Raw genomic sequence first — 27,643 nt, 5'->3', positions numbered from 1 at the left:
GGACCCCGCCGTCGTCGCCAAGGAGGCCAAGGCGGCAAGGCCGCGTCCAAGCAGGATTGAACCGGCCGTGGGGTCGGGCCCCCACCGAAGCACCCCGGTGGGAGGCCGGCTGGCGGGCTTCGTCAGCGTGTGGGAGTCCATCTCCACCGACCGTTGGGTGCTGGACGCCCTGGCCCGGGGCCACGCGCTCGAGTTTCAAAGAAGGTGCCCGCGCGTCCCCCCCGTGGCCAGGAAAGAACTTCACGTCCCTCAACTTCTCCTGGAGGTAAAGGCGATGCTCAGAAAGGGCGCCATCGAACTCGTCCCAAAGAGGCTTCGGGGCTCCGGAGTCTACTCGCGTTACTTCCTCGTGAAGAAGAAGTCGGGAGGATGGCGCCCCATCCTGGACCTGCGACGCCTGAACAAGTTCATCAAGGCGCAGAAGTTCCGGATGGTCACCCTCCAGCACGTCCTGGGTCAGCTGGAGGAAGGAGACTTCCTATCGTCGTTGGATTTGGAGGATGCCTACTTCCACATTCCCATCCTAAAGGGGCACCGAAAATTCCTCAGATTCGTGGTCCAAGGGCGTCATTACCAGTTCAAAGCCCTTCCCTTCGGACTGCGGTCGGCACCCAGGGTTTTCACCAAGTGCCTCGCACCGGTGGCGGCGCAGCTGCGCCGCGAGGGGATTCACGTCTACCCCTACCTGGACGACTGGCTCATCCGCGCCAAGACGAGGGAGCTCGCCGTGGTCCACACGGCAAGGACCGTCCAACTCCTCACGGACCTGGGATTCTCCGTGAACTACGCCAAATCCCACCTGGTGCCCGCGCAAGTCGCACTGTTTCTGGGAGCGAGGCTCGACACAGTGTCCCTTCTGGCCTCCCCGTCGGAGGAGAGGACCAGGACCATCCTGGGCAAGGTGCAACGGATGTTGGTGGCCGACGCGGCCAAGGTGAGGTCCATCAAGTCCCTCCTCGGGATGATGTCTTCCTGCATCTACCTCATCCCCATGTGCAGGCTCCGGATGCGCCCGTTGCAAGAGTTCCTGGATGCGCGCTGGATCCAGACGACGGGCAGCTTCGAGGAAAGGATCAAGCTCGACGAGAGTTTCCGTCGAGCGATACGGTGGTGGGGCACCCGCGCGCATCTGACGGCGGGCATGGACTTCCAGACCCCAGCCCACCAGGTGACTGTGACCACGGATGCCTCCCTAGAAGGGTGGGGAGCGCACACCGAAAATCTGCACACAAGGGGACTCTGGCTCCCGACGGAGAAGTCCCTGCATATCAACGTCCTGGAGCTCCGTGCAGTGTTTTGGGCCCTCAGGTCCTTCCTTCCGTCCCTCAAGGGCAAGGTGGTGAGGATCTTCACCGACAACACCACCACCATGTTTTACATCAGGAAACAGGGCGGAACCAGGTCCCCAGCGCTGTCCAAGGAGGCGCAGGACCTGTGGCATTGGGCCGTCGCCCAAGGGATTCTTCTGGTGCCGTTTCATCTGGCAGGGATAAAAAACACCATCGCCGACTCACTCAGCAGGGAGCTGCGCTCGTGCCACGAGTGGGAACTACGGCAGGATCTGGTGGATCGCCTCTTCCGACGGTGGGGCACACCCCAGATCGACCTGTTCGCGACGGCGACGAACACCAAGTGCCGGAGGTTCGCCAGCAGGTTTCCCCAGACGAGGAGCATGGGCGATGCTTTCTCGTTCCCCTGGGAGGGCCTGTTCCTCTACGCGTTCCCTCCCTTGCCTCTGCTAATCCGGCTCGTCAACCAGCTCAAGAGGTCACGGTGCAGGATGATCCTCGTCGCACCTGCGTGGCCGAGGCAGATATGGTTCCCGGACCTTCTGGACTTGTCGGCGTCCCCGCCAATCAAGCTGCCGGCGGACGCGGATCTACTCTCCAGGGAAGGAGGCGCCATCCTCCACCACGACCCGAAGTCGCTGAACTTGCAGGCCTGGCTCCTGCAGCGCTAGAGTTTGGAGGATACGACATACCGGCCGATTGCAGAGAGGTTCTTGCAAAGGCCAGGGCGTCCTCGACTCTTAAATGCTACGGACACAAATGGAAGAGGTTTTCTGTCTGGTGCCACGCACAGAAGATTAACCCTCTACGGATTACGGCTCCCCAAGTGCTGCCGTACCTGCTGACGCTGGCCAAAGCTGGTCTGGCACACGCGTCCATCAAGATTCATCTTGCTGCGATCTCCCGATACACCAGAACCACGGGCCGGACGTCCTTGTGGTCTCATCGTCTGGTGAAAGAGTTCATGAAGGGACTGTTCAGATCGTTCCCGCCGGTGAAGGCTCCGGCCCCGGCGTGGGAGCTCAACGTGGTGCTGACCAAACTCATGGGACCTCCGTTCGAGCCTCTGCACTCGGCCCCGTTGAAGTTTCTATCGTGGAAAACAGCTTTTCTCGTGGCCATCACCTCCGCACGACGAGTGGGAGAGATCCAGGCCCTTTCCTGCAAGGCCCCGTACTTGACTTTCCACGACACGAGGGTAGTGCTCAGGACGCACCCCTCCTTCATGCCCAAGGTACCGTCGGACTTTCATCTCAACGAACCCTTGGTGTTACCTGTGTTCTTCCCGTCGCCTTCGTCGCCGGCTGAGAGGACTTTGCACTCGCTGGATGTAGCTAGAGCGCTGAAGTTCTACGTGGACCGCACGAAAGGTTTTCGGAAGACGTCACAACTCTTTGTGAACTTTGGACCTGTCAATCAGGGGAAGGCTCTCTCGAAGGCTTCCATCTCCAGATGGCTCTCCGGCTGTATCATGTACTGTCACCGGTTGGCAAACCGACCGCTGCCTGGCCGTCCGAGAGCCCATTCCACCAGAGCGATCGCAGCTACCACGGCGTTCCTATCTGGTGTGCCCCTGCTGGACATATGCAGGGCTGCTACGTGGAGGTCGACGCACACCTTCACGAAATTCTACTGCGTCGACCGGGATTCCAGGGAGGAGTCCAGGGTCGGCCAAGCAGTGCTGCGCAACCTGTTCGCCTGAGGTGAGCCTGGTGAGGAGGTAAGATGCTTAATGTTGAGTTGATGTGATGCTTAATGTTGAGCCTTTGCCACCTCCCGTGGTTGTGCATGTGTGTACTGCTATGTATTCTTTATTCATGAGCATGTGAATCCATGCCAGACCCCATGCTGGAGAAGGAACAAGTTACTTACCTGTAACTGTTGTTCTCCAGCATGGGTCTGGCATGGATTCACATGCGAACCCTCCCGCCTACCCCTCTGCGGCTCTTCACTTGGTCATACTGCCACTTCACGTGCTTCCAAATCTGAAGATGGCTGCCAGAGGCGGTGCTTAGGTAGAGGGCAGTCATTGGCTGTGGTCAGTATGACGCAGAGACCAGTGATTGGTTATTACTACGAAAGACAGATCAGAAACGAAACTGATACTGGTTTTTTCTTTACCGAGGATTCCCAGCCTGACGACGGGGAATATTCATGAGCATGTGAATCCATGCCAGACCCATGCTGGAGAACAACAGTTACAGGTAAGTAACTTGTTCCTTGTGGTTGGAGGTCAAGTCTATAGTGGATGCATTAAATATGGAGTTAAACTTTATACTCTTTAATGCGTTACCCCCAGTTACTGTCATTCCACTGGTACTGCAGAGGTACTGGGTCCAGAGAGCATGGCACCCAGATCTTCTGGGCATTGTAATCTGTCCACCTTGCTGCCTTCCAGTGATGGCGTACCCAGGCAGGGGGGCAAGATTTGCCACCAAAACCTTACCTCCCTCCTGTAGTCTTTCGTCCGCCTCACCCTTGCAAGGCAGAGGAACTACTTAATCGACAGGGCCCGGTACTATATCTCTCGTACTAGAGAGGCTAGGAAAGATGAGCAACTTTTTATTGGTTACTCTGGTGCTTGTGCTGGCAGGGCTGTAGCCAAACAGACCCTATCCATTTGGATTATTCTCTGCATTTCAAAATGCTCGGATCTGGCTGGGAAGGATGTGCCTGAGCATCTCAGACCTCATTCTACCAGTGGAGTGGCTGCCACCTCTTCCCTGCAGAGGGGCCTCCCGGTCCATGACGCTAAGCATTACTGCTTGGATGCCCTTGGGGTCCAGGATGCCCTTTTTGTTCAGGCAGTTCTGGTTTATGTGGTGTCCTTGCTTTCCTTCCTCCTCAATTATGTACTGTTTTGGGAGTCGATCATAGATGAGGTGTCTGTGGCAGGAAAGAATCCATTACAAGAACAAATGACTTGCCACTCTGTAATGTTCCTTCTGATGGATGTTCCTGGAACGGATTCCTCATCGCCCTCCCTGCCTGCCCTTTTGCGGGAAGCTAATACACCATGGGTTCTACGGTCCCTCAAATTACTAGTGAAAAAGGGTGGAACTGAGGAAATGGGCCCAGCGCCGCTACTTGTACTGGCCCCAACGTCATTTCAGACAGATTAAACCATGTTTGCAAATGTCTACAGTTGGAGTATATTGCAGTTTTTTAAATGTTCATAGGAAAACCAGTAAATGGCTGCCTTAGAGATGCCAACTGTTTGTCAATATCTCAATTTGCAATAACTGAAAGCCACATGTTCTATTCCTGTGCATAGGATTGTTTGAAGTTTGTGTGTAGCCAGTTATTGGAATCTCAGCTTGAGCCAATGCATCGTAGCCAGTTATTGACTAATCCAATAGCTTTTCTTGTGGCATCGGCCATGAGCGTATGTGTTGTGGGCAATATGTAGTAGCAAACACTTTGAGGATTCAACTGTTTACGGAAACCTATTTTGACAATTGAATTTTGATCAATTTATTCAGCTTCCTGTCTTCATCATGCACACCCGCAAGCCCCTCCCAAGCTTGAGAAAGGCACAAATGTGTAGTTGAGTTGGTTTTATGTAGTAGTTTGTTGCATAGGTTTGCTGAATCAAGCAAACGATCATTAGTGGATTGTGCCTTATATTAAAGTGTGCCATGAGGCCGTGCTGCACTGTCTAAAAGGATTACTGTGCGGGTTATGGAACAACTTGGCTTTCTTAAGGGACGTTTTTATTCAGGAGTGCTGTAAAACATCCACTTGATCTTTTCTGCGTTCAGAATTTGTTCTGACTGCGTGGAACCAGTTGTCGGGAAATCGGTGCTGCGACATCTTCAACGTGTTATTTATTCCTGGCCCGGAAATCGTATCTGTTGGATAGCACTATCATTCTCTAATGTTTTTCTGATGTATACTGTGTTTATCTTGCAGAGGTATGTTTTGGCCTGCCCACCTCTACCCTCACCCACCCCAGTCACACACATCAACACTACATTATCTAGGTTGCCTTCAATTCTGGCTGGGGGGGTGGGTGGGGGCAACAAGATGTCTGAGCTGTTACATCAATTGTTTCATGCTGGCTGGTTAAGATGCATACATCCACAGGGTAAACACAGTATCGATCAGAACTAACGTTATTAAAGGTATGTACCGGTTTTTTCCTTCTAGTTCATACTTATTCAGCAGGTTCTTTTTAGTTGGTGTACGTATGTCTGGTTTTTTAATTCATGCAACAGTATCCAGTGAAACGTGAACTTAACATAAGAAAAGAAGAAATGATGTTCCTTGAAGGTCATTTGTGAGCCATCCCGGTTTAGCATGGCTCCTATTAAACATCATTTCTCTTCTTTCCTCACGTTTTCCTGTAATATCCATCAATAGACACACTGAGGAACACTTGTACTATTTGTTTCTGTTTACTGAGTGTCCTTTGTTTTATTTTTTGCAGAGGCTGTCGAACAAGTGGCATCTCATCGACCAGAGGATACAGGAGAAGTAAGAGTCCCACCTGATTCCGGTGACAGCCATGAATAAGAAACCTGTGCATTCTGGCCCAGATCGTGCAGCGCTTGCTCCAGTATTGCTTAATTTGTCAGCCTGTTAAGCAATACCCCACATTGTGAAGGCTGCATAAGCTAGCATTGCGTGAGAAAGTAGAGCAAAAAGTATCCTGCTATTTTTGCTCTCCTTGTGTCAACTTAAAAATGAAACCTGATAATGCAGTAATGGGAGTTAGGTGTGATTGTGAGTTTTGTCTGGTGCTGCAATCGTAACCACATTTGCTCCACAATGCTGCTTTGTATTATAGTCCCCTTTTCAGGTGGTCCAAACATTGCAGAAAATAGTGTCATGGATTTACCGAACTAAGGGCTTGATAAAAAAAAAAAGTGTGTATACATATATATCTAGATATATGCATACACAAACCCTGGATGGATCGGGTGACCCCAAAAAGCATCTCCTAAATGCTGCTAGCTCAAAGAACCAGGTGGAATCCGAAACCATAGGGCATAACGCTGTCTGAGAAGGACTTGTTGCAACATCCATAGGTTGAGGTACCTCAAAGCAGTGACATCTAAAGATATAAAATCCATGCTGTAAGATGACCAATCTACCAGCCTGGGTTAATGATCCAACCAACTGTGTGTGAAAGTAGGCAAAGCAAACTCATTTTGCCCTTGGGCCAAATTATAATTTTCTATTTGTTTTAAATGAATGTGCACATGTAGTGTGACCCGAAAGTAAGAAATGTGCCCTTTTTGTGTGTGCGCTTGTGGGTGTGGATTGTTCTCCCGATCGCCCCATTCCCATGCACCTTCCTGCTCTTCCAGAGGTCTGGTATGAGGCTTGCCCCCCCTTCTTATCACGTACATGTAAGTAACGCTCATGCAGAACATGATCATTTAAATGGGTTTCTGCTCTCTCCTGAATTGAAGGGGTCGGGGGGGGAATCTCCAAACTGTAACCCGTAGCCACTGCTTGCACCCGCTCCAACAGAATAGGGCTGACGATAGCACTCCGTCCATGTGGGTGCTTTGGATGAATGCCTATTTGGGTATTTTGCTGCGTTGCCCCATCTGCACACATTTCCCTTAGTGAATAAGGGCACCCTTATGCCATTCTTGGGATGTGATTAACTGTTTTCTTGTTACAGTCTTCCAGCAACTCTGGTTTATCAACCCCGAACAGTTTGTAGACACTGAAACCGCAGATCCATTTGAATTTGAAGACTAACTGTTCATGAAGAAGCAAACTGCAGTTCCATTTAAATGCTTCACAAATCCTATGTGCACCTTTCAAACCCCAAGCTGTTTCTGTACCTCAAAGGAGCCCATCCCTTTCTGTCCCTCAGACCACTCACTCAAGTATAGAACCTATCAGATCTAGTCAAAGGCTGCAGTGTGCTGGCAGGACATTGGTAGGCACCAGATCGTGATGCTGCAAATGCTTCTTTTGTACAGTTCAATGAGGAGTTATCGATACTCATTAATGAACAACCTCCCATCCCCTCCTGAAGAAACCCACCCCAGAACCCCACCTTTTGTCTAGTTACAGGCATTGGTCTACGTTCAAATATCCAATAATCCTGTACCTTTCTGTCAATCAACCAATTGGAATCTATCAATGTAAGTGTACCCTGAGCGATATTTTTGATTACACTACTGCCGCCTTTGCGTACCTGTCTCCAAGGCTTGATGGTTGAAGTGGTTCTCCTTAAATGCTGGATGTAAAAAGACTACTCCAAATCCACGTATTAAGTGCACCTGTGAGATCCGCACCAGCAACACTGATTTTTCTGGAGAACCTTGGTTTTGTATTAAATGGTAACTGCTTCTTGAAGAGCTAAAACCAAGGTACTGTTTGCGGGGCAGAAAACACGCGACCTGGCTGAAGACTCCACTACCCGGGCCTCATACATCTGCACTGAGAGAATTTTCGCAGACCCTTGAACAAATAGCTTGCAAGCATGCATTGCTTACCAACCCCGGACTTTGGAATAACACTTACCACGTTGGCCCAGAATTTAAAGGGCACTCTTTGCTGCCGTTCACTCCAAGACACCTCTTATGTCCCCCCTCCCCTGATCTCCCTCTCCTCTTTTTCTCCCCTTGTGTGGTCAAGCTTTGCGTTGCTTGTTTTTCAGGCTGCAGCAATATAGAACGCTCATAAATGCAGTGGAAGCCTTGAATGGAACTATAACAGATCATTTATGCGCTCCAACGTAAAAAGACAAGGGTACAACATCCACACTCAGCAGAAGAAAGGGTGCAATTTCAAACGTGGTGCACCACAGAAACTGGACTTGCACTCATACAATACATTTCGGCTCTCATCAAGATAGTTTGCCAAACTATTGATAAATATTAATAATAATATTAAGGTATTATCATTATTATTTATTCTCCAGTAGGGCACTCCTTGAAAACCCTTGACTCTGCCTACATGAATGAACCGGGTCTCGCCATCCAACGTATCGCTTTGTAACCAGCATGCGACCAGTGCAGTCCTGTTGAAGGCTTTGAACCAGATATAAAGTACAGCACCTCACCAGACACAAGATGGTGGCCGCAGTGTGCACCTGGCCGACATCCACTTGCAACACCCTGACTGCTGGCCTATTGGTAATATTCATCTTTCAGATTCTACAAGGCATCTTGAAGCACATGTATGGCTATATTCTATAAATAATGCTTTTATAGAATATATCCATTCCACTTTCTCATCTCGCATCAAGACAAGATCAGATTGCCTCCTTTCTCTGCAGCCCAGCTTCAAGGGCGACGATTGGCGCAAGGAGGGATAGCTTTGAAGAGGAACGCAACACCGGTCTCGCAGAACAAAATCAACAATGGCCATCGTTTCTTCTTCTATGTATTTTATATATAATGCACGTTTACATTATATATGATATACAGGAAGCTTTGTAATCCATTTTGGTTGCATGGTAGCTTTTGTTATGTGCCTCGAAAAGCTATACATTTAGAAAATTCCCAGGACCACAGAGGAAGTAGGTTTAGTATATATGATGTATCATTTAAAATATCAAGTTTATATACATATACATTGGGTGTATCTGTGTTCTACGGATGTAGAAAATGTGTTTGTCTGTGTGTTTTATATGTAATATAGGATATGCAATATTGTCCTTGGTATGATTCGGATTTTAGAGTAACAGTACAAATATTTGTATGCATGCATTTATATTTCTCGGAGTGCTGTAGGAAACTTAAAAGCATTAGGTATGGAGGAATATTACAACGACGACATCCTGATGGAATACAGTAAGCCAGAGTTAAAACCTTGCTGAGGAATGTTTTAAGCAGAAGCGCAAAATATCCACAGAAAGCCCATTCCAGTGTATGAGCCCCAATAATGAAAGAGCAGAATCTGGGGGCTGTCTGGCAGACTGGGGGGTTAAGCGGTAGCACTTGGTGACACAAGAGAAAATCAGCCAAAAGCACCCATTGAATGAATATATTCCAAAACCAGAAAGACCATGAAAGCGGATGTGGGGTGCTGTGTGAAGATGGTAAGAGACCAAAGAGTAGTCCATGCATCCTAGAGGGGCAATGGCATGTCGCTCCAAACAAAAGTGCAGATGAGCAATAGTTCTGGCTGGAAAGCACACATGATTGTAAATGCACAAATACGGACTATTAATGTAATTCAAATCTCATAAAGTTCAATCTCTTTATAGACAACCTTATAGGCTCCTCAACAATCCTAATCAAACAGGAACCTGAGATAACTGGGATCTGCTGTAGATCTTAGATGTTTTTCCAGCACTCTGAGAAAAAGCGTAAGATCCGACGTGCACTTGCCTAAACCAAGGCTGCTTTTTCAAGCACGAAAAGAGTGTGTGTACTTTGGGGGTATTGGAGTTGTCGGTCAATAACACATTGCGTGGGCCTCCTGCTTTGATGGCAAAGAACTTCTATGTGACTAATGATCATTTCTTAAAGTACAGGTGGACATGCATTATTCTGTTTGTAATGCAACGGATGTCACATTCTGGAAAAGTACAGGACGTGTAATTTATGTATGTCGTAATGTTCTATAATCTGTTGATGTATATGTAAACTGTACACCGTATATTCTGGATTAGCTTGTATATTGTATACCCTATGTATGATGTGTACACAATATAATATTGTTTGATTGCAATGCACACTGTTGCTGTCCACTCCTGACAACAATGACCTTACTGACGCTGAAGCGATTGCAATTCTTCTTACTGGGAAGTGTTGCTCCAGTCTTTAGAACTGCTGAATATGGGCTGTTCAGCGGCTCCATGCCTGCAAATGCTGCAACAAGGGGCTTCAATGCAGCCTAATGATCTGGCTGTCAGCCGCATTGTGCCTACCTATTTGTGGCTATCGTGGCGCTTCGTAATGCTGTAGGTTTCAGGAAGTCTGTGGGCCGCTTTTCGATGCTGTGATTCAGTCAGCTCCTCTGCTGCAGTGAAGGGATTCACATGTATGTGCCTCCTATTGTATTTTGTTTACTGACCTAATTGCCGCAAGATGATGCGAGCTCTGTTTAAGCTCCATTACTGCAACCGGCTTAACATGAGACTGAAAAGGGGCACGGGGGGCTGGCAAATCATTTAGGGATTTCTCTTTAGCAGTGCTTGCTCATCATGTGGATTTGCCTGCTCTCGGAAACCAGCTGTGCTCATTTGCATTTGGCTGAGCGCAGGGATGTCCTAGCCAACATTCCTTTTACCTGTTTCTTTGCCCTGTCACATTGTCTTCTGTGCGCATGACACTTCCCGGACCTTAGTCATTGGACCAAGGGAGAGCAGCGTCTCGCATATATTGTTGGTTTTACATGAATGGTTCACCTAACCTAGTCCCATAATTAATGTTTATGTTCATGCAATGTATTAAACCTGAAGGGCACCCGTAAGGACCTTTACTTGCCGCACTGAGGCCTTCACTCCGGTCGTAGGCTACTGAAATCCATGTGTGATAGTTATGCGCTCACTGGTGGTCTTTAACATGCCATCCCTGTTTTCTCAGTGAAGATTGCATTGCAGATGAAAACCCAGAGTCTCCAGAGTTTCAAGCGGAAAAGCAAGTGAGGATCCTGACCCGAGACGTCATGGACTTCATCAGTAAGTCTTATGATAGCACTCGTTTAACCTTTTTCCTCTGTTGCCATTTTTAAAAATGTTATTGTTGCCAGCGTATTCTTGTAAACAACCATTACCATTTGGCTGCACAGCCTGTAGATGCACAACTGTATTCGCCCCAAAGTATTATAAACTCATCCCCACGCTAAGCTTCTCAAACTTTATATGCACACTTGTTATTTTCAGTATTTCTTTTTACCAACAGCATATGGACACACAGCTTCACTCCATGTTTTATTTATGTATTGCTTTTGTAGCACAGGGGGGGAAGATGAGGGAGGGACTGTGATGGTGTGTTTAATCAACAAAGGGGACGCCATTCTGGTATGTGACGCTTCTGTGGTCAAAGGCGGGAATTTGAACTCTGGACCAGGTTAGGCAGTGAATCGCATGCTGTGGGAGAACCTGGGCGTTCCCACGGAATGTCCTTTCTCTGGGGCGAGTGTGGGGGGAGGGTGTTGTATGAGATACGTGAAGAAGCACAACCGCCAGATATTAGTGAAACACTTTATTTCATTTCATGCTGTCTTTCAGGACCCCTGCTCAGTGTTCTTTAGGATTCACTGCCACCCTTCCTTAAGGAAGCTGAGCTTTCCTCCCCCCACCCCCGTTTCTTTTGGCTGGATCAAACCATGTCCTTTTTCGAATGGATTGTGTCCTCCAACGTATTCCACATCTTTGACATGTAATGTCCACATCTGTGGACTTCGGAAACTTTTTCGGCAGAGGGCGTCCTGCGTCGATGACTTCGGGACAATGTCCGTCGAAGACCTCCGTTGAGGGCGACGTCACTGGATGTTATAAATGGGATGCATGGTGCCCGTAACCTTAGTTCTGTTTTTACCGCAAACGTGTTTGCTTTGAGAACTCGGCACGCCTAGTGTGTTTTCATCGTAGTGAGGTAGTCTTCTACCGCTCCGACTCTGCGGTCTGGCTTCAAGACTTGCAGGGACTGCAAGTCTAAAATGTCAATCACCGACCCGCATCGCATTTGTTTGTGGTGCTTGGGCGAGAGTCACGACAGACAACTGTTCGAAATGCCAGTCGCTGACTGCAAAGGCCTTGTGGGAGCATAAGGTGAAGCATCAGGTGGGTAGGGGTTCTAAACTCAGGTAGTGCCGAAAATCTATATCGTCCAAGGGGGTTTCCACTGACGACTTGAGAGGCGACTCTCTGCGTCGGGAGGAGGCCCGGGGAATCTTGTTCCTGCCATTCTTCTTCCTCGTCCTGGCACTCTAGGAAGCACCATCACCATTCGCCTTCCCCGTCATCCTCGGAGGATGGTGCCTCGATGAAAGTGGCATGCCCGAAAAAGTCCTAGACTCTGGAGGAATGGGCTGCCTTTAAGGAGTAGATGTTGGCGATTTTCCAATCGCAGGGCACGGTTCCGGTTGCACCTTCTAACGAAGCTGGCAGGGAACGGTCTCATACTGTGGCTCACACGCCTTCGGGCTCGGGTCCTCGATGTGACTCGCACCGGGAACCATCGAGGCTCAGGAAAGTCAAGGATGTGCCTCCAGGTCTCGGTCCTCGTCCCCAGCGAGACCGCAGAAACCTGCTAAAGGTTCGAAGCCTGCGTCGACTTGGTTGGCACTGTCAGTCGAAATCACTTATCAGCCATCAGCGCTGTCGGCCCTGTTGTCGACGCCGAAGCCCTCAGCGCTCTCGACGCCGTCAGAATTTTGTCCGAAATTTACCATTGGAGTACCCTGATCTGGTTGATCCTCCAAGGAAGGCTACTGCTAAGTCTGTGAGGCCAGTCGAACTCCAGGCCTCCTTCTGTCCCGAGACCTGGTTTTCACCTCCCTCTGGATGACATTTATGAGGAAGAAAGGTCTGATTTTGAGGACCCTGTTGAGCAGGATGTGGCTCCTGTCTTTTCTGGAGACAGTCAATTGGAGGAGTTAAGGCAGACTCTCCATGGTGCCAGTGGGTTGGACACTTCTCTGGAAGTGGAATTTGGCAGGCCTGAGCCTGGGGCTCATGCGTAGTCGTCATACAGGTGACTCATGGCTAGGGTGACCGAGTATCTGGGCTGGTCCAGTCCTCCGGAAGATTTTGTCCAAGATGATCTTACGGACATCTTGGACCAAGGTCCGTCCTCTGACCCGGTCATCTCACTTTACAGAAAACCCTTTTCAGGTGGTCCAAACATTGCAGAAAATAGTGTCATGGATTTACCGAACTAAGGGCTTAATAAAAAAAAAGTATGTGTATAGATATATCTAGATATATGCATACACAAACCCTGGATGGATCGGGTGACACCAAAAAGCATCTCCTAAATGCTGCTAGCTCAAAGAACCAGTTGGAATCCGAAACCATAGGGCATAACGCTGTCTGAGAAGGACTTGTTGCAACATCCATAGGTTGAGGTATCTCAAAGCAGTGACATCTAAAGATATAAAATCCATGCTGTAAAATGACCAATCTACCAGCCTGGGTTAATGATCCAACCAACAGAAAAGGGTGGCGGCTGCTTGGCAGTCACCGGAATCTCTTCCGGCTGTTAATAAATCATTGACAAAAAAGTACCACCCTTGTGTTAGTAACCCCAGCTATTTATCCACTCGCCCCACTCACAAGAGTTTAGTGGTTCAAGCGGCAACGGCCAACTCGAAGCAGACGGCGTACCCTACCATCCTTCCTGATATGGACGACAAACGCTTCGACGGTTGGGCTTGCATGGTATTTTCTGCGGGGAGCATGGCATTGAATTCAGCCAACTCCATTTGTGCCTTAGCAAGGTTCTCACACACTCTGTGGAACTGTTTCTTTAGCGAGTGAGCGTATTCCTGAGGGGGAAGAAAGGGATGGCTTCCTTTATCTCATGCAAGATGGCAAGGATGCCATGTGCGAATCCCTTCAGTCTGGTTTGGGTACGGCCGACAGTGTTAGCCGGGCCACGGCTGCGAGCAGCGTTATACGCAGATTTGCGTGGTTGCGGAAGTCTGGTTTTGCCCCGGATGTGCAAGCCCGTCTTTTCAACATGCCCTTTGATGGCACACATTTGTTTGGCAACAAAGCTGACCAGAGTCTTGTGAGGTTGCAGACCTTGAAAGCTGCGGCAAAATCTTTAAGCGCAGCTGTGCGTCAACCTCCGCCTTTTCGTCCTAAAGGACAGCAGTGGAGCGGCAGTTATTTTCGTTATTACTCCTCCTTTCGTAGAACGAAAGGGGCCGGTGAAAAAGTAACCGTGGTGGTCAGAGAAATAGAGGTGCCAAAGACGCTCAGGCAGCTGCCGCTTTGCCTTCAGGCACTGCTGCAGCCGCTCCAAAACAGTCATGAGGCCATGTCCCATGGTTCGCGGTTGGGGCAGGCTATCTCAGCATCTCGAAGAGTGTCGTGTCATTACTTCGGATGAGTGGGTTCTGGATAGAATAGCCCATGGCTACTGCCTTCCCTTCCTAAAGCGGCCTCACGACAATCCACCAGGGAAACTCTTTGAAGCTTCCAGATCCGCTTCTTGTGATGGAAATCTTGACCCTGCTGGAGAAAGGCGCTCTAGAACTGGTGCCTGTAGCAGAGAGGAACAAGGGATGGTATTCCCCTTATTTTCTGATCCCGAAGAAAGACTGGAGATTGAGACCCATCCTGGACTTGCGTTGGTTGAACAAACTTCTCAGGAAGGACAAGTCCAAGATGGTTACTCTTTCTCAAGTCCTCCAGGCCTTTCAACTTCAGGATTGGTTGGTGTCTCTGGACCTACAGGATGCTTACTTTCATGTGCCGATTCATACCAAGCACAGAAAGTACCTGAGGTTTGCGGCTGGCGACTCGTACTTTCAGTTTCGGGTCCTGCCATTCGGATTGACCTCTGCCACGAGGGTCTTCACCAAGCTCATGGTGGCAGCATATCTCAGGCGAGGGGCGGGGGGGGATTCACGTCTACCTCTACCTGGATGACTGGCTGATCCGTTCGCGCTCTCCAGAGAAAGCATTGGCTCACCTGCCACTCCCTCCACAGGCTGGGCTTCTCCCTCAATTTCAAGAACTCACATCTGACAGCTTCCCAACAGCTCCAGTACATGGAGGCTATGTTGGACATGTCCTCGGAAGTGCTCGCCTCCCAAGGTGAAGGCTCATCACATTGTGCAGATGGTGGACACGTTTCAACATGCCCAGAGTCTCCCGGCTTTCGAATTCTTAAGGTTGCTCAACCTCATGACGTGCTGCATTTTTCTGGTGCCAGAGGCCAGGCTGAGGATGAGATCCCTGCAATGGGTCCTCAAGATGCAGTGGTCGCAGTTCTCAGGCAATGTCAGATCCCGTTCAGATTCCAATCTCGGTCTCCTAAGATATTTTGTGGTGGGCCAACGAAGGGAACCTGATGAGGGGGAGCCGTTTTGGCAACCGTGGCCGGAGGTGATGGTAGTGACGGATGCTTCCCTCACAACAACGTCTTGACCGCCAGCGGTCGTTGGTCTCCGTCGGAGTCCATACTCCACATCAATTTGTTAGAGCTGAGGGCCATCAGGCTGTACAGGGGAAGAATGTTCTAATCATGACGGACAACACAGTGGCCATGCATTACCTCAACAAAAAAGGGGGGTAGGGTCACGCCCGTTGTGCAGAGAGGCAGTGCAGCTCTGGTTCTGCGCCATCCAGCAGAGAATTTCGATCTCGGCAGTTCATCTGGCCGGAGACGAAAATGCGGCGGCGGACACGCTGCGCAGGCAGAGCACGGTCTCTCACGAGTGGGAGTTGGCTCAGGAAGTCCTTCAGGAGATTGTCGCCCTTTGGGGAACCCCGCAAGTGGATCTCTTCGCCACCACTGCCAACCGGAAAGTGCGACAGATTCTGCTCAAGTGAATTTCCTCTGAGAGGAGCCTTAGACGCGTTCGTAGTGGATTGGTCATTCCCACTGCTGTACACGTTTCCTCCAGTCCCCGTCATTCCTCAAGTTTTAAGGAGGTTAGAGGTTTTGATCCTTATTGCTTCAGATTGGGCCAGGTGAGCGTGGTACCCGGACCTTTTTACAATGTCCATCTGCCCTCCACGCAGTCTTCCCTACAGAGAGGATCTGCTCTCACGAGAGGGGGGGGGGATATTCAGGTTCTCCATCGAAAGGTCAGGACTCTCAACCATCACGATTGGTATCTGAAAGGTTGAGATATATGGATTGGGACTTTCCGGATGATGTGATGGAGGTGTTGCTTTCGGCCAGAGGCGGGCAACAAAATTCCTGTACCATTGGCATAAGTTTTGTCACTGGTGCAGAGGACAAAATGTTAATCCTTTTCAGTGTTTCATTCCTATGGTTTTGGCTTTCTTGCTTTCTTTGGCCCACAGGGGTCTTGAAGTAGGTACCATTAAAGGTTACCTGGCGGCGCTGTCTATTTAAGCGCTTGTCTGAAGAATGCTCTTACTTGAAGATTCCTTTGATTTCTCAATTTCTTAAAGGACTGACTAATGTATTCCCACCGTCCCCTTTCCAGGTGCCGGTTTGGGATTTGAACTTGGTTTTGAAATTTCTCATGGGTGCTCCATTTGAACCTTCGCACTCTTGTCCTTTCAGATTGTTGTCCTTCAAGACAGTGTTCTTGGTTGCGGTTACTTCCGCTCGCAGAGTCAGTGAATTGCAGGCACTTTCATCTAAGCCGCCTTTACTGTGTTCCACAAGGACAGGGTTGTACTGCGGGTACGTCCTTCCTTTCTACCTACGGTAGTGTCTGAATTTCATTTGAGTCTGAAAGTAGTTCTTCCTTCATTCTATCCTCCTCCTCGTCCTGGTAAGGAAGAAGAGCGACTCCATAGGTTGGATCCTAGGAGAGCTCTGAGCTTTTATATTTCTAGGATGTCCAGGGTCAGAGTGGACAATCAACTCTTTGTGGGATATGCTGCACATCATTTGGGCCAGGATGTTACCAAACAGACCTTGTCCAGGTGGATTATCCTCACCATTACTGAGTGTTAGCGATTGGCGGGTAAGGACCCTCCTGAAGGGTTGCGAGCTCATTCCACTAGGCACGTGGCTACTTCCTCAACCCTCCAACAGGGAGTTCATATTAGGAATATTTGTGAAGCAGCCACATGGGCTTCTATTCAAACCTTTGTTAAACTGTACTCCCTGGATACGATCCATGGTCAAGATATGGCCTTTGGTAAAGCGGTTCATTATTCCGCCATCTGATTGGGTACTCAATTCTTTTCCCTCCTCCATCTTTATGGTACTGCTTTGGGAATCTGTCAAAGATGTGGAATACGTTGGAGGACACAATCCATTTGAAGAACAAGTTACTTACTAACTGGTAACGTTCTTTCGACTGGATGTTCCTAAACTTATTCCACATCGTCCTCCCGACCTGCCCCTCTGGAGAATTTCCTATGCGATTGCAGCTTAAGTTTCTGCAAGGCTATGTGCAGTCCTGCAGGCATTGGATTGGTGCCACATGTTCTGGGGGGAAAAAACATAAACTGAGGCTACAGGCGCCGTGGTCCTATTTATAAAATCCGGTGACGTCACCCTCGACGGAGGCCTTAAAGGGACATTGACCCAACGTCATTGACGCAGGACGCCCTCTACCGAAAAAGTTTCCGAAGTGCACAGGTGTGGACATTACATGTCAAAGATGTGGAATACGTTGGAGGAACATCCAGTCGAAAGAACGTTATCAGTTGGTAAGTAACTTGTTCTTCTCAGCTATGTCCTTTCTTACATTCAGTAGGCACAAATGTAGACCTACTGTTCCTCCTTGACTCTGGTCACGACCTTTAACGGCATAGGCGCATGTTACCAACCCCATTGTACGAACCTCCTTCCTTTAAATCCCCCTTCCCTTACTGTTCCCCTCCCCACCCTTCCCCTCTTTCTCAAACCTGGGTTGCCAATGGGGATGCATTTCAGCCCCTGGACCCTACCATGGGACTTGAGGGGATATTGTGTGTGTTAGGGAGAATTCTCTTAAGCTAATTTCCCAAACCTAGTGAGTCCCCCAGCAGCTTTGCTGGATTTTTGGGCTTGTGTTTTTTCTCCTTCTAGGAATGAGACTCTCTTACTCCCACTCTTAGGCATGATTTGAGTTATGTCTTTGACTTGTTATGCGCTTATGGGCTATGGGGTCTCTTTTTACTCCATAGGGCAGTGGTCTTCAAACTTTTTGACCCCGAGCCCCCCCTAAGAAAAATTTCTCCGGCCCAGGCCCCCCTTATACACATGTACTCCAAAATGTTACTCGGTTGCGAACGGTTATCGCGCGCTGGAGTATAATGGTGCCCCCAACGAAGGAGTGCATGCCACACACCACGTTGTTTCAAAATCATTGCTTGCAATGATTCAAATCAGATGAGGACAAATATTTGTGAACAAAGCATTCCGATTATTTTGCTATAATACAGAGGGCTCGACTAAAAATAGTGTTGGGTATTTATTTGACACAAACGAAAACACCCAATATTGCTGTCCTGTAGTAACATTTGCTATGCAAGTGCTGTAACAATTTGTTTCTGAAGTACAGCAACGTACTGTCAATGCTGTCACTTGCAAGTTGGACAGTGGCATACTGGAGAACTAGTGTGAAGGGTGGGCCTGCCTTTCACCAGCCAGCCTGTCAATATTGGGTTCAATTTTTCCAATAGCCAACCGCAGGCTTTCTTCCACCTCCAGCTTTGACCGATATTTTGTCTTTAGGGCTGCAAGTGCAGAGAACCCAATTTCGCACAGGTATGAGGTGCTGAAAGGTAAAAGTACATTCACTGCACATTTCGATAAATTTGGATACTCTGCAGACACATGTTGCCAAAATACACCCAAAGACAATTTTCTGAATTGGCTCTCTACTAGGCGGTCACTTTGGAGCTCCATTAGTTCCTCCTGGAGCTGTATTGGGAGATGGGCTCCTACGTCAGCTAGGAAAGGCTGAACCACCCAGTCATTCATGTTGCAATTGTCGTCAGGAAAGTACTTTTCGAGACTGGTTCTGAGAGCATTTAAATGGTTTCCAATTACTTCAGAAACACATGAGAGATCATACTCCGTCTCCTCAAGAGCATCTTCTAATAATGGGAACGCATCGGCTATGCCAATATCAACCCTCCTCCTCCAAAGCTCCAGCTTCTTCTTGAATGCCGATATTTTTGCATTCATGGCAAATGATGTGGTTTCTGTGCCTTGCAGGGAGAGGTTTAGAAAATTTAGCTTTTCAAAGATGTCGCCAAGGTAAGCCAACAGTATAAGCCAGCGTGGATCACACAGAGGCTCTGCTTTTGTCTGGTCTAACTCCAGGAGAAAGTGTCTCACTTCGTTTCTGAGTTCATAGATGTGATTTAAAACCTTTCCCCTGGATAGCCACCTGACCTCTGTGTGAAACAGCGAAGCATCATGGTCAGCTCCCATTTCTGCACATTAGGTGGCAAACAGACGGGCTCTTGTGGGGTGCATCTTAATAAAATTTACGATCCTTACAACAGAAGTCAAAACTTGTGTCAGTTCATGCCCCATATTGCGCACAGCCAAAGCTTCTCGGTGTATCATGCAGTGTGTCCACACAATATGTGGAGCTACTGCCAATACTTTTGCTTTTAGCCCAGCTCTAGCACCACACATTGAAGGAGCACCATCCGTGCAAATACCAACACACGCCTCCCACTTTAGGCAGTTGGAATTTAGGAAGTTGTTTAAAATTTCAAAGAGTTCGGGTGCAGTTGTTCTGCCCTTAATTTGCTTACAAAACAAGAAGTCCTCCAACATCTCCTTTCCATGGCAGTACCTCACATAGGCAATCAAGTGAGCTTCTTTTGATATGTCAGTGGCCTCATCCAACTGTAGGGCGAACTGGCTGTCTTTCAAGCGCAATACCAATTCTGTACTGATATCAGAGGACAGGTCAGCAATACGGCGGCAAATTGTTGTGTCTGACATAGGGATACTTTTGCATTTCTCTGCTGCACTTTCACCAAGCATTACCCGGTTGACGGCGAGAATGGTTGGGAGAATCACTTTCTCAGCATCTGTAAAAGGCTTCTTGTTTTTGCCAAGAAAGTACGCAATGTGGTAAGATGCTTTCAAAGCATTTGCAGGTACAGATGCCACACTTTTAACAGTCTCCTTTTGCTTTTTCATGCCTTGCAGCTGCCGTGCGAAGAAATCCCTGGTCTTTTTTGCTAAATCGGCATGTTTGGTTTCCAAATGCCGCCTTAATTTTGTTGGCTTCAGGCTGTCATTTGCTAATGTAGCACCACAAATCACACACTGCGGCTTCACTTCCCCAGCGACTGTGATGCATGTGAACCCAAAGTCCAAATAAGAGTGATCATATTTCCGTGTTTTTGCATTTCTTGTGTATGTTCCCACCTCTCCTTCCGCTTTACGTTTCAGATCCCTACCATCTTTGGGCACTAGAAAACGATCCATCGAGAAAAGGAGCCTGAACCTGTCGAAACATTTCAAACGGTTTTAAAAAAGTAGAAATGCACCCCAAAAAAAGCATAAACATGGCAAACACCACTTGCAAAGAGTTGAACTGAGCCATGTGAAAATGTTGGGGTTGGTGGGAAACACCCCATGCAAAAAAGGGTCAGAAATATGGGGTGGGGAAAAAAGGAGGGGAGATTTTAAAAAAGCAAAAATTCAACAAAAAACGTTCTGAAAAGCTTGGGAGTGGGGGAGGGAAACCCCACACAAAAATGGGTCCGAAACACTGGTTGGATAAAATACATTGGTACAAGTCTCAGAAGAATTACTATTCAGATCATGCAGGCCCAGTTCTAATTTCTTTTTGCAGTGTGGCCCCGGACTAGGTTGCAGGTGATAATGTGCCCCCCCCCCCTGGGTTGCCCTTGATGATGCGTATGTCCCGTCCCCCCTGGTCACCCGTGATGTGGCATCAAGCAATGCAGCGCCATACAGTGATAGAAATCAGATGGGCAGTTAGTAGTGCAAGAGGACAGCTTTGTGGGGAGGTCAGGCAACTAAAAGCAGATTGGAGCTTTACCCACAAATACAGGATATGAGAATCCAAAGGAGATGGGTTTGCAGGGAGAGGTGGCATACGGCATGAAGAAAATGGGGCATTGTGAAATCCATACCGGCAAGGGGTGGTGGTGGTGGATGGCGGAGCTCTCCGTTTTGGGAAAAATGGAACGGTAGCGCAATCTGAGCAGGAACGAGGAGGGCAAGCATTGACTAGGGGTCCATAGATAGCTTGCGTTTAGGGGAGGAGAAAGGAAATGAGCTTAGTGTAGTAGTTGAATTTGCAGTAGTGACAGATGTGGTATTACATACCATTTGGGGATTTTCCCTAGAGCCAAGAACCTTAGTTATGGCCAAGTGCCATCAGTTTGTAGGAGAGGCTTTGCCGAAAGGAGTATCAACCTCAGAATTGGGAAAGAAAAAAGGTACCACCAAAAGTTGAAAAACATTCTCCAAAAGTCAGTAAATCATCTGTCAAACAGGACCAACACTGAAAACGAACCTGACTTCATATCCAGAGAAATAAATTTCAAGCTGCAAGTTACTACCAGGCATGAGAAGTCACTCACCACTTCAATTCGCCAAATGCACACCATATATATACTCCCCATGATCACTCGCTATTGGCGGGTGAAGGTTGAGAGCCCTGTTTTAACCAACACATTTTTTCCAGAACGAGGAGCATTGCGCAAGCTAGGGATCCAATGGATGACTGGAAACACAGCCATGGCAAATGAAGCAGGACCGGTGCTGCATTAACAACGCGGCTCCCCCATGGCAGATTGCTGGGCTCCAGCAATCTGCCATGGGGGAGCCGCGTTGTAAAAAAAAACACCAGCAGAGCAGTTCCGGTCCCCCGCTCGCCTCCTCTCCTCCATGCATGCCCCCCAATGTGGGGGATGCAGGGAGAGAGGGGCGCAGGGGGACCGGTGCTGCATTAATAACGCGGCTCCCCCATGGCAGATTGCCACGGGGGAGCCGTGTTAAACATAAAGCGGAACGAGTCACTTACCTCGGACTTGGCAGCAGCAGCAACAACAACAGGGAACACAGGACACCACAACGCAGCCTGGACGCGCGATCCAAATGCAGGAAAGCGCGCGTCCAGGCTGCGTTTATTTCCTGTTTCCATGGCCACGCCCCCACCACATCGCGCTGAGCATGTGCATGGGAGCCAGTGGCTCCCCATTGCACATGCTCAGTTCAGTGCGGCCAAAAAAAAAAAGCGTTACTCGTTTTCTTTTCTTTTGGAAGGCATCACGCGCCCCCCCAGGCATGGTGGCGCGCCCCCCAAGGATTATACCCTATGCCATAGGGTATAATCTGTTTTTTGGTATGTTATACAGCACCCTCAGTGCAGTAACACAGGGGTGTCACAGTGACTGCCAAACATAGACTCCATATCCTGGGACTGTATCCTGGGACTCCCAGGGCATGTAAAGTCACAATTGGCTTTACTAGTCCAAAATTGTCAACAGAACCAGTACTAACCATCATATTGTAGAAGTACTGGTAAGGGGTAATTTGATTGCCCCTGGGTCTGTTTTCAAGGGGGCACAGTCCAGTCCCCACCCCCCCCCCCCCTCCCTTGTCGAGTTTCAGGCTGGTGGCAGTGGTTATCACGCAAAATATTCCACCAGAATATTCTCTATGGGATTTTCCCATTGATTTTAAAAGCAACACTTTTTGGTGCAATGTTAAAGATACCGCCGGTTTATGTATTTATTATTAAATCACAGGTTGGGTCTTTTTGCCAGAACTCAATTCTGAAATGGCGTTTGTGTCCGTCTCTGTAACTCTGACCAAGGTCAAGCCCTTTGTTCCACTTTTTGGCGGGCTTCTCCACAGAAGCCCTCCAAATGGTGCCACTCTGTCTGGGTTCCACAGGAAGGGTGGAGGGGGGAATTGGCACCCTGGACTGCATTGCCTCGGCAACCCAAGTCGCACTCTACTCTGTTTGGCCCAGTGGTGAGCCGCTGATGAATGGGGGTTTTGCTGCATAAAAGCAGGGCCTTTGGGATTGGAACTTCAGAAGTCGCCACAGGACCTAAGAATCCAAAGAGGGAAGAAGCTGAGCCATCTGCAACGACGACACCACCGGTGAAGCCCTGCTGCAGCTACCTCACCACTTTACCAACGACAGGAGAAGATCTTCTGCTGGACGAGTCTTCTTCCTCTGAGCTGGTGGGACCAACCAGTTCACCCTTTTTCGCCTTCCAAAGACGTCTCTTGGTCGAATCGCCCGTGCCGAGCACCCCGGCGGCCGGATAGCCAAGCTCACCACTTTTGACCGCTGTTAGGCAGAAACCTGTGCAGTTCTTGGGGACCACTGCAAAAGATTTAAGACTACAGGTGTTTGGCAGTAAACTAACTTGGTAGCAGTCTGTACCACACACATTCACTTGGTAGCTGTGGCTGAGCAGTCAGACTTCCCTCAAGAAGAGTTAGGCAGTATGCAGAGTATACACAATAGGTACAGAGACACAGTAGCACAAACAAACACTGACCAGAGCTTAGTTGTAAAAGTATATTTTTTATTTAAAGACACTTGTGATGTACACTAGCAAAAAGAGGTAAGTAAATTCAGCACACAGTCACTATCATATATATACAACCCTATTTACTTATTAGATAACTCTTAGTGAGAAACACCACTTATTTTCAGACAGAGGTGAGCGCTTAACATAAGATGACACTCTAATAAGTTATAAAGAAAAGGAGGGAAAAAGGCAGAGTTAAGGAAGCACACAAGTTTCAATACTTTTAAAAAGAACCACAGTACAACAGGGTAGGCAGAGTTCTACTGGAGAGCAAGGAAGTCAATTGCAAGACCCACTCTTGGAGAGAGCAAGCAGAAGGGGTCCAGGTTCACACAGTGGGGTTATGCCCAAAGAGTCTTGTCGATAGTTCGCACAAAAAAGATGAAATTAAAGTCAGGAAAAGTTAGCTAGGTTGTCCCAGGCTAGCCCAGGTTAGAAAGTCGAGGCTTTACTGTCACCTCGAACGATCTGTCGCAAGGGAAGCCAGGCGGGACACAGTACCTTAAGTGTGAAGGAAGCTCCAGCGGGGGCAGTTGTTCCTGGCAGCAGGTGCAAGTCGGCGTTTCGGCCAGAGGAAGAAGAGGTCTCGCGTTGGAGGAAAGATGAAGGTCTTTGCACTGCCAGGGAAGAAACCAGCCGCGGAGTTCTTCGGTTAAAAGGTACTACCCTTCTCTTCGCGGTAGTGGTAAACCGTGGTATTCCGGTTGCCGGGGTGCTTGGCACGGGCAAGGCGGACACGAGATGCTCCAGGAAGGTGAAAAGAAGGCAAAACTGGTTATCCCCACCAGTTAAAGGAAGAAGACTCTCCGGACTGGAGATCTCCTCTGTCGTTGGGAAAAGTGGTGAGACGGTTGAGCAGGGCTCCACCGGTGGTGTCGTTGTTGCAGGTCGGCTCAGCTTCTCCCTCCTCAGATTCTTAGGTCCTGTGGCGACTTCTGAAGTTCCAGTCCCCAAAGCCCTGCTTTTATGCAGCACACCCCCATTCACTCAGCCTAGCTGTCAATCAAACATGCCAAGGTAACTCAGTCCACGGTGCCTACACCCCCTCGCGCCCCCCCCCCTGTGGTACCCAGACAGAGCGGCACCACTTTTGGAGGCTTCTGTGGAGAAGCCCACCAAAAGTGGAACAAAGGGCTCGACTTGGGTTGGAGTCACAGAAGAGAACACAAACGCCATTTTAGAATTGAGTTCTGGCAAAAAATACCAACCGGTGAATTAATATTAAATAAATATACCGGCGGTGTGTTCGAGGCTATAAGAATTAAATAATAAGTTGGTAGCCTTCAACAATGGGAAAACCCCACAGAGATATATTCGCGGTCGAATATAAAAAGTAGTATCCACTGCCACCAGCCAAAACTTGATCAGGGGGGACGGAGACGTAGCCCCTCGAACAGACCCCGGGGCATTCGAATTGCCCCGACCAGTACGTCCACAATATGATGGTTTGTACTGGTTTCTGTTCATAATTTGGGACTAGTAAAGCCAATGGTGACTTTACATGCCCTGGGAGACAGTAGTCAGTCCCAGGATATGGAGTCTATGTTGGGGGGGTCGCTACGACACCCCTGGGTTACGGCACGGAGGGTGCTGTGTAACCCACATCAAAAACACATGAGGCCCTATGGAGTAAAAGACCCCATAGCCCATAAAACACATGGAAAGACAAAGGAACACCTCAAATCATGTCTAAGAGTGGGAGTAAAAGAGTCTCACTCTTAGCAGGAGAAAAAAATAAACCCCAAAAATCCAGCAGAGCTGCTGGGGGACTCACTAGGTTTGGGAAATTAGCCTTTACAGCGAATTTTCCCTAACAACTGCGAATAAAAGGACCACACCTTTGATCGCGAACTCGGTGGCTGGTTTCATCCCTGTGCAGTGCAACGACTCCACGTTTCCTCCTCGACGAGATCTTCTCTTCCCCTGGTCGGAACCACAAACTTCAACCACTGCCCCCGCTGGAGCATCCTTTCTTTTTAAGGTACTGTGTCCTGCCTGGCCTGGCCTCCCTTTCCACAGATTGCTAAAGGTGACCCTTAAAACCTTGGCTTCTAAACTGGGTTGGCCCCAGGCCTTTTAACTATATCTTTTGAATCACCCCAACCTCTTTTGAACAATCTGAAAAGACTTTTAGTGCACTTTAAACCGTGTGATCCTGGGCACATTTCGCTTTGCTCCATTTAAAGTGGGCCTGGCCTATAAACTTTGGCTGTATGGTATAACCTGCCTTTCTCCCCTTGCTCAGAACTCTTAAGTGTTGAACTGTTTTATTTCTATGCTCTGCCTTTTTCTCTCCCTTTAACTACATTATTGGAGTGCCATCTTGGTTAAGCGCTCACATCTGTTCTAACAAATAGTGGTGTTTTTAACCTAGACTTGTTTGATAATCATTAAGGGAGGTGTGTATACTTTACCTGACTGTGTTTTAACTTGCTTTTGGTTGCGAGTGCTAGTATATGACTTAAAGTGTGTTTTTAAATAAATAATTATATACTTTTTATACAAAGCTCTGGTCAGTGTTTGATTGCTCTGTTTTTAGCCCTATTGCATACTGCCCTACTTTTCTTGAGGGAAGTCTGACTGCTCAGCCACAGCTACCAGGTAAATCTGGGTGGTGCAGACTGCTACCAATTGGGTTTACTGCTTACTCCTGTAGTTTTAATCTTTTTGCAGTGTTCCCCAAGGGAACTGCACAGGATTCTGCCTAACATTGTTTGGTCGTGCCGCCCCCCTCTCACGTCTGCCATTGCCGGGGGTACTTTGTGTGCATACCGTAGCCGGGAGGCCATCTTTCCGTCGATCTCTGGAGCAACCCCCGTTTAGGTAAGAATTAATGTTTTCCAAATGGTGAGGACTACACAAGATGTATCTGCTTGGTATTAGGTAACACCTTTTTAATAGCCTGTACTACACAAGTTGGTAGTGTGACTGAGCAGCCAGGCTTATCTTAAGAGTGGTAATGTGAGCTGTAGAGCTGTACCGTTAAAATAAGTACAAGTAGCCAAGTAACACTTACATACTTAGTTATATATAAATATTTATTTATAATATGCACAAGGTTTAAATAAGCATTCTTTAAAACGTTGCATCTGCTAGTAGCATTCAATCAAAGTTTTGATTCTGTATTTAAAAGGCAGTATAAGTTGGTAATTACTTTTCTTATGCTAACACATGTTCCAGCACAGAGTGACTTCAGTAATGGTAAGTATTGCACTTATTTGCCATTACCAATTCAGTTATTTAGTTTAAGGAAGGAAAGATTAGAATAAGACTGGGAACATACTTTCCACAGTGTAAAACTATTACAATCTCCTTAAAGTGAGGCAGGTCAACTTTTATCCCAGCAATAATAGTAACCATAATTATAACCTATGAGGGATCAAGTACTTCCAAAGCCAGTAGGTTCATAGGAGTGCCTTTAGGTAGTCTGGAGAGCCACAGTCAATAGACAATGGCAATAGTTCTGATGCACTTCTTCTTAGATAAAGTCTTGACAATATTCGCAAGTTCAGAAGAAATCACTAAGTGAGCTATTTTGTAGAGAGCACAGGCTGTTAGGCTATTGCAGGTGAGTTGAGATCAACTCCAAAACGTACTTCACAAGATAGGAAGCACAATTTATGGCTAAAGGGTGAACACCCAAAGCCCCACGGTATCTGTGATTCGAAGAAAAATGTTTCAGCTGGATTCCTCCTTGCTACAGCTTTGGCATGCCCTTATTCCTGAACCTTGGTCGTGGTGATGAAATGGAGGATGTCTGGTGGGCTCCTGTGGCAGTGTACTGGAGAGAGACACCTCAGCAATGGATTTCCTTTGCATCAGCAGCACTTCAGTGTTTTGGCGCCTTTACTTCGGCGGCAAATGAATAAAAACTGGTTGGAACAAGCTTACTTCCTCAGCCCTGGACTCTGGATCACAATTTCCTGCTTCTACAGGATGCTCTGGATGCCCACAAAGATTTGGACGGATTCGGACTTCGCCAGACAATACTCCTCAATGGTCACAGGACCTCCTCACATTGGGATGGGCTTCTGCAGGGCTGGTGAGGCACAGCATGTCGGGGGATGCGCCAAATGGAAGCTTGTCTTGAGGCTGATTGTTCTCACCAGCCCAAGGGAGTAAGTCGTCCCGTACGGGTCTCCCCAGTCTATATGAAAACGGGGTCAGCACAGCTGCAGGGCTTCAGTGGGCACTTGCGGTCCAGGAGTGTGCTGCTGGCATCTCGTCACTGTCTTCTTCGGATATTCCTCTCCAGTGGTTGACTCTGCCTCTGGTCACAAAAACCTTG

General features: G+C 48.3%; 1 protein-coding gene across 1 annotated transcript in view; it reads left to right on the top strand.

Annotated features, from left to right (window-relative positions):
- Positions 1-27,643, top strand: part of LOC138468291 (exportin-5-like) — a 1,210,104-nt gene that overhangs the window by 992,188 nt on the left and 190,273 nt on the right. Inside the window, exons 24-25 of the mRNA XM_069608777.1 lie at positions 5,719-5,765; positions 10,793-10,887. Of these exons, the coding sequence (XP_069464878.1) occupies positions 5,719-5,765; positions 10,793-10,887 (142 nt within the window). The remainder of the gene's footprint in view (positions 1-5,718; positions 5,766-10,792; positions 10,888-27,643) is intronic.

This window comes from Ambystoma mexicanum, chromosome 4q (assembly GCF_040938575.1).
Source record: "Ambystoma mexicanum isolate Mex_15411 chromosome 4q, UKY_AmexF1_1, whole genome shotgun sequence".
NCBI classification, from domain to species: domain Eukaryota; kingdom Metazoa; phylum Chordata; class Amphibia; order Caudata; family Ambystomatidae; genus Ambystoma; species Ambystoma mexicanum.
This window is presented reverse-complemented; position numbering and strand designations above follow the sequence as displayed.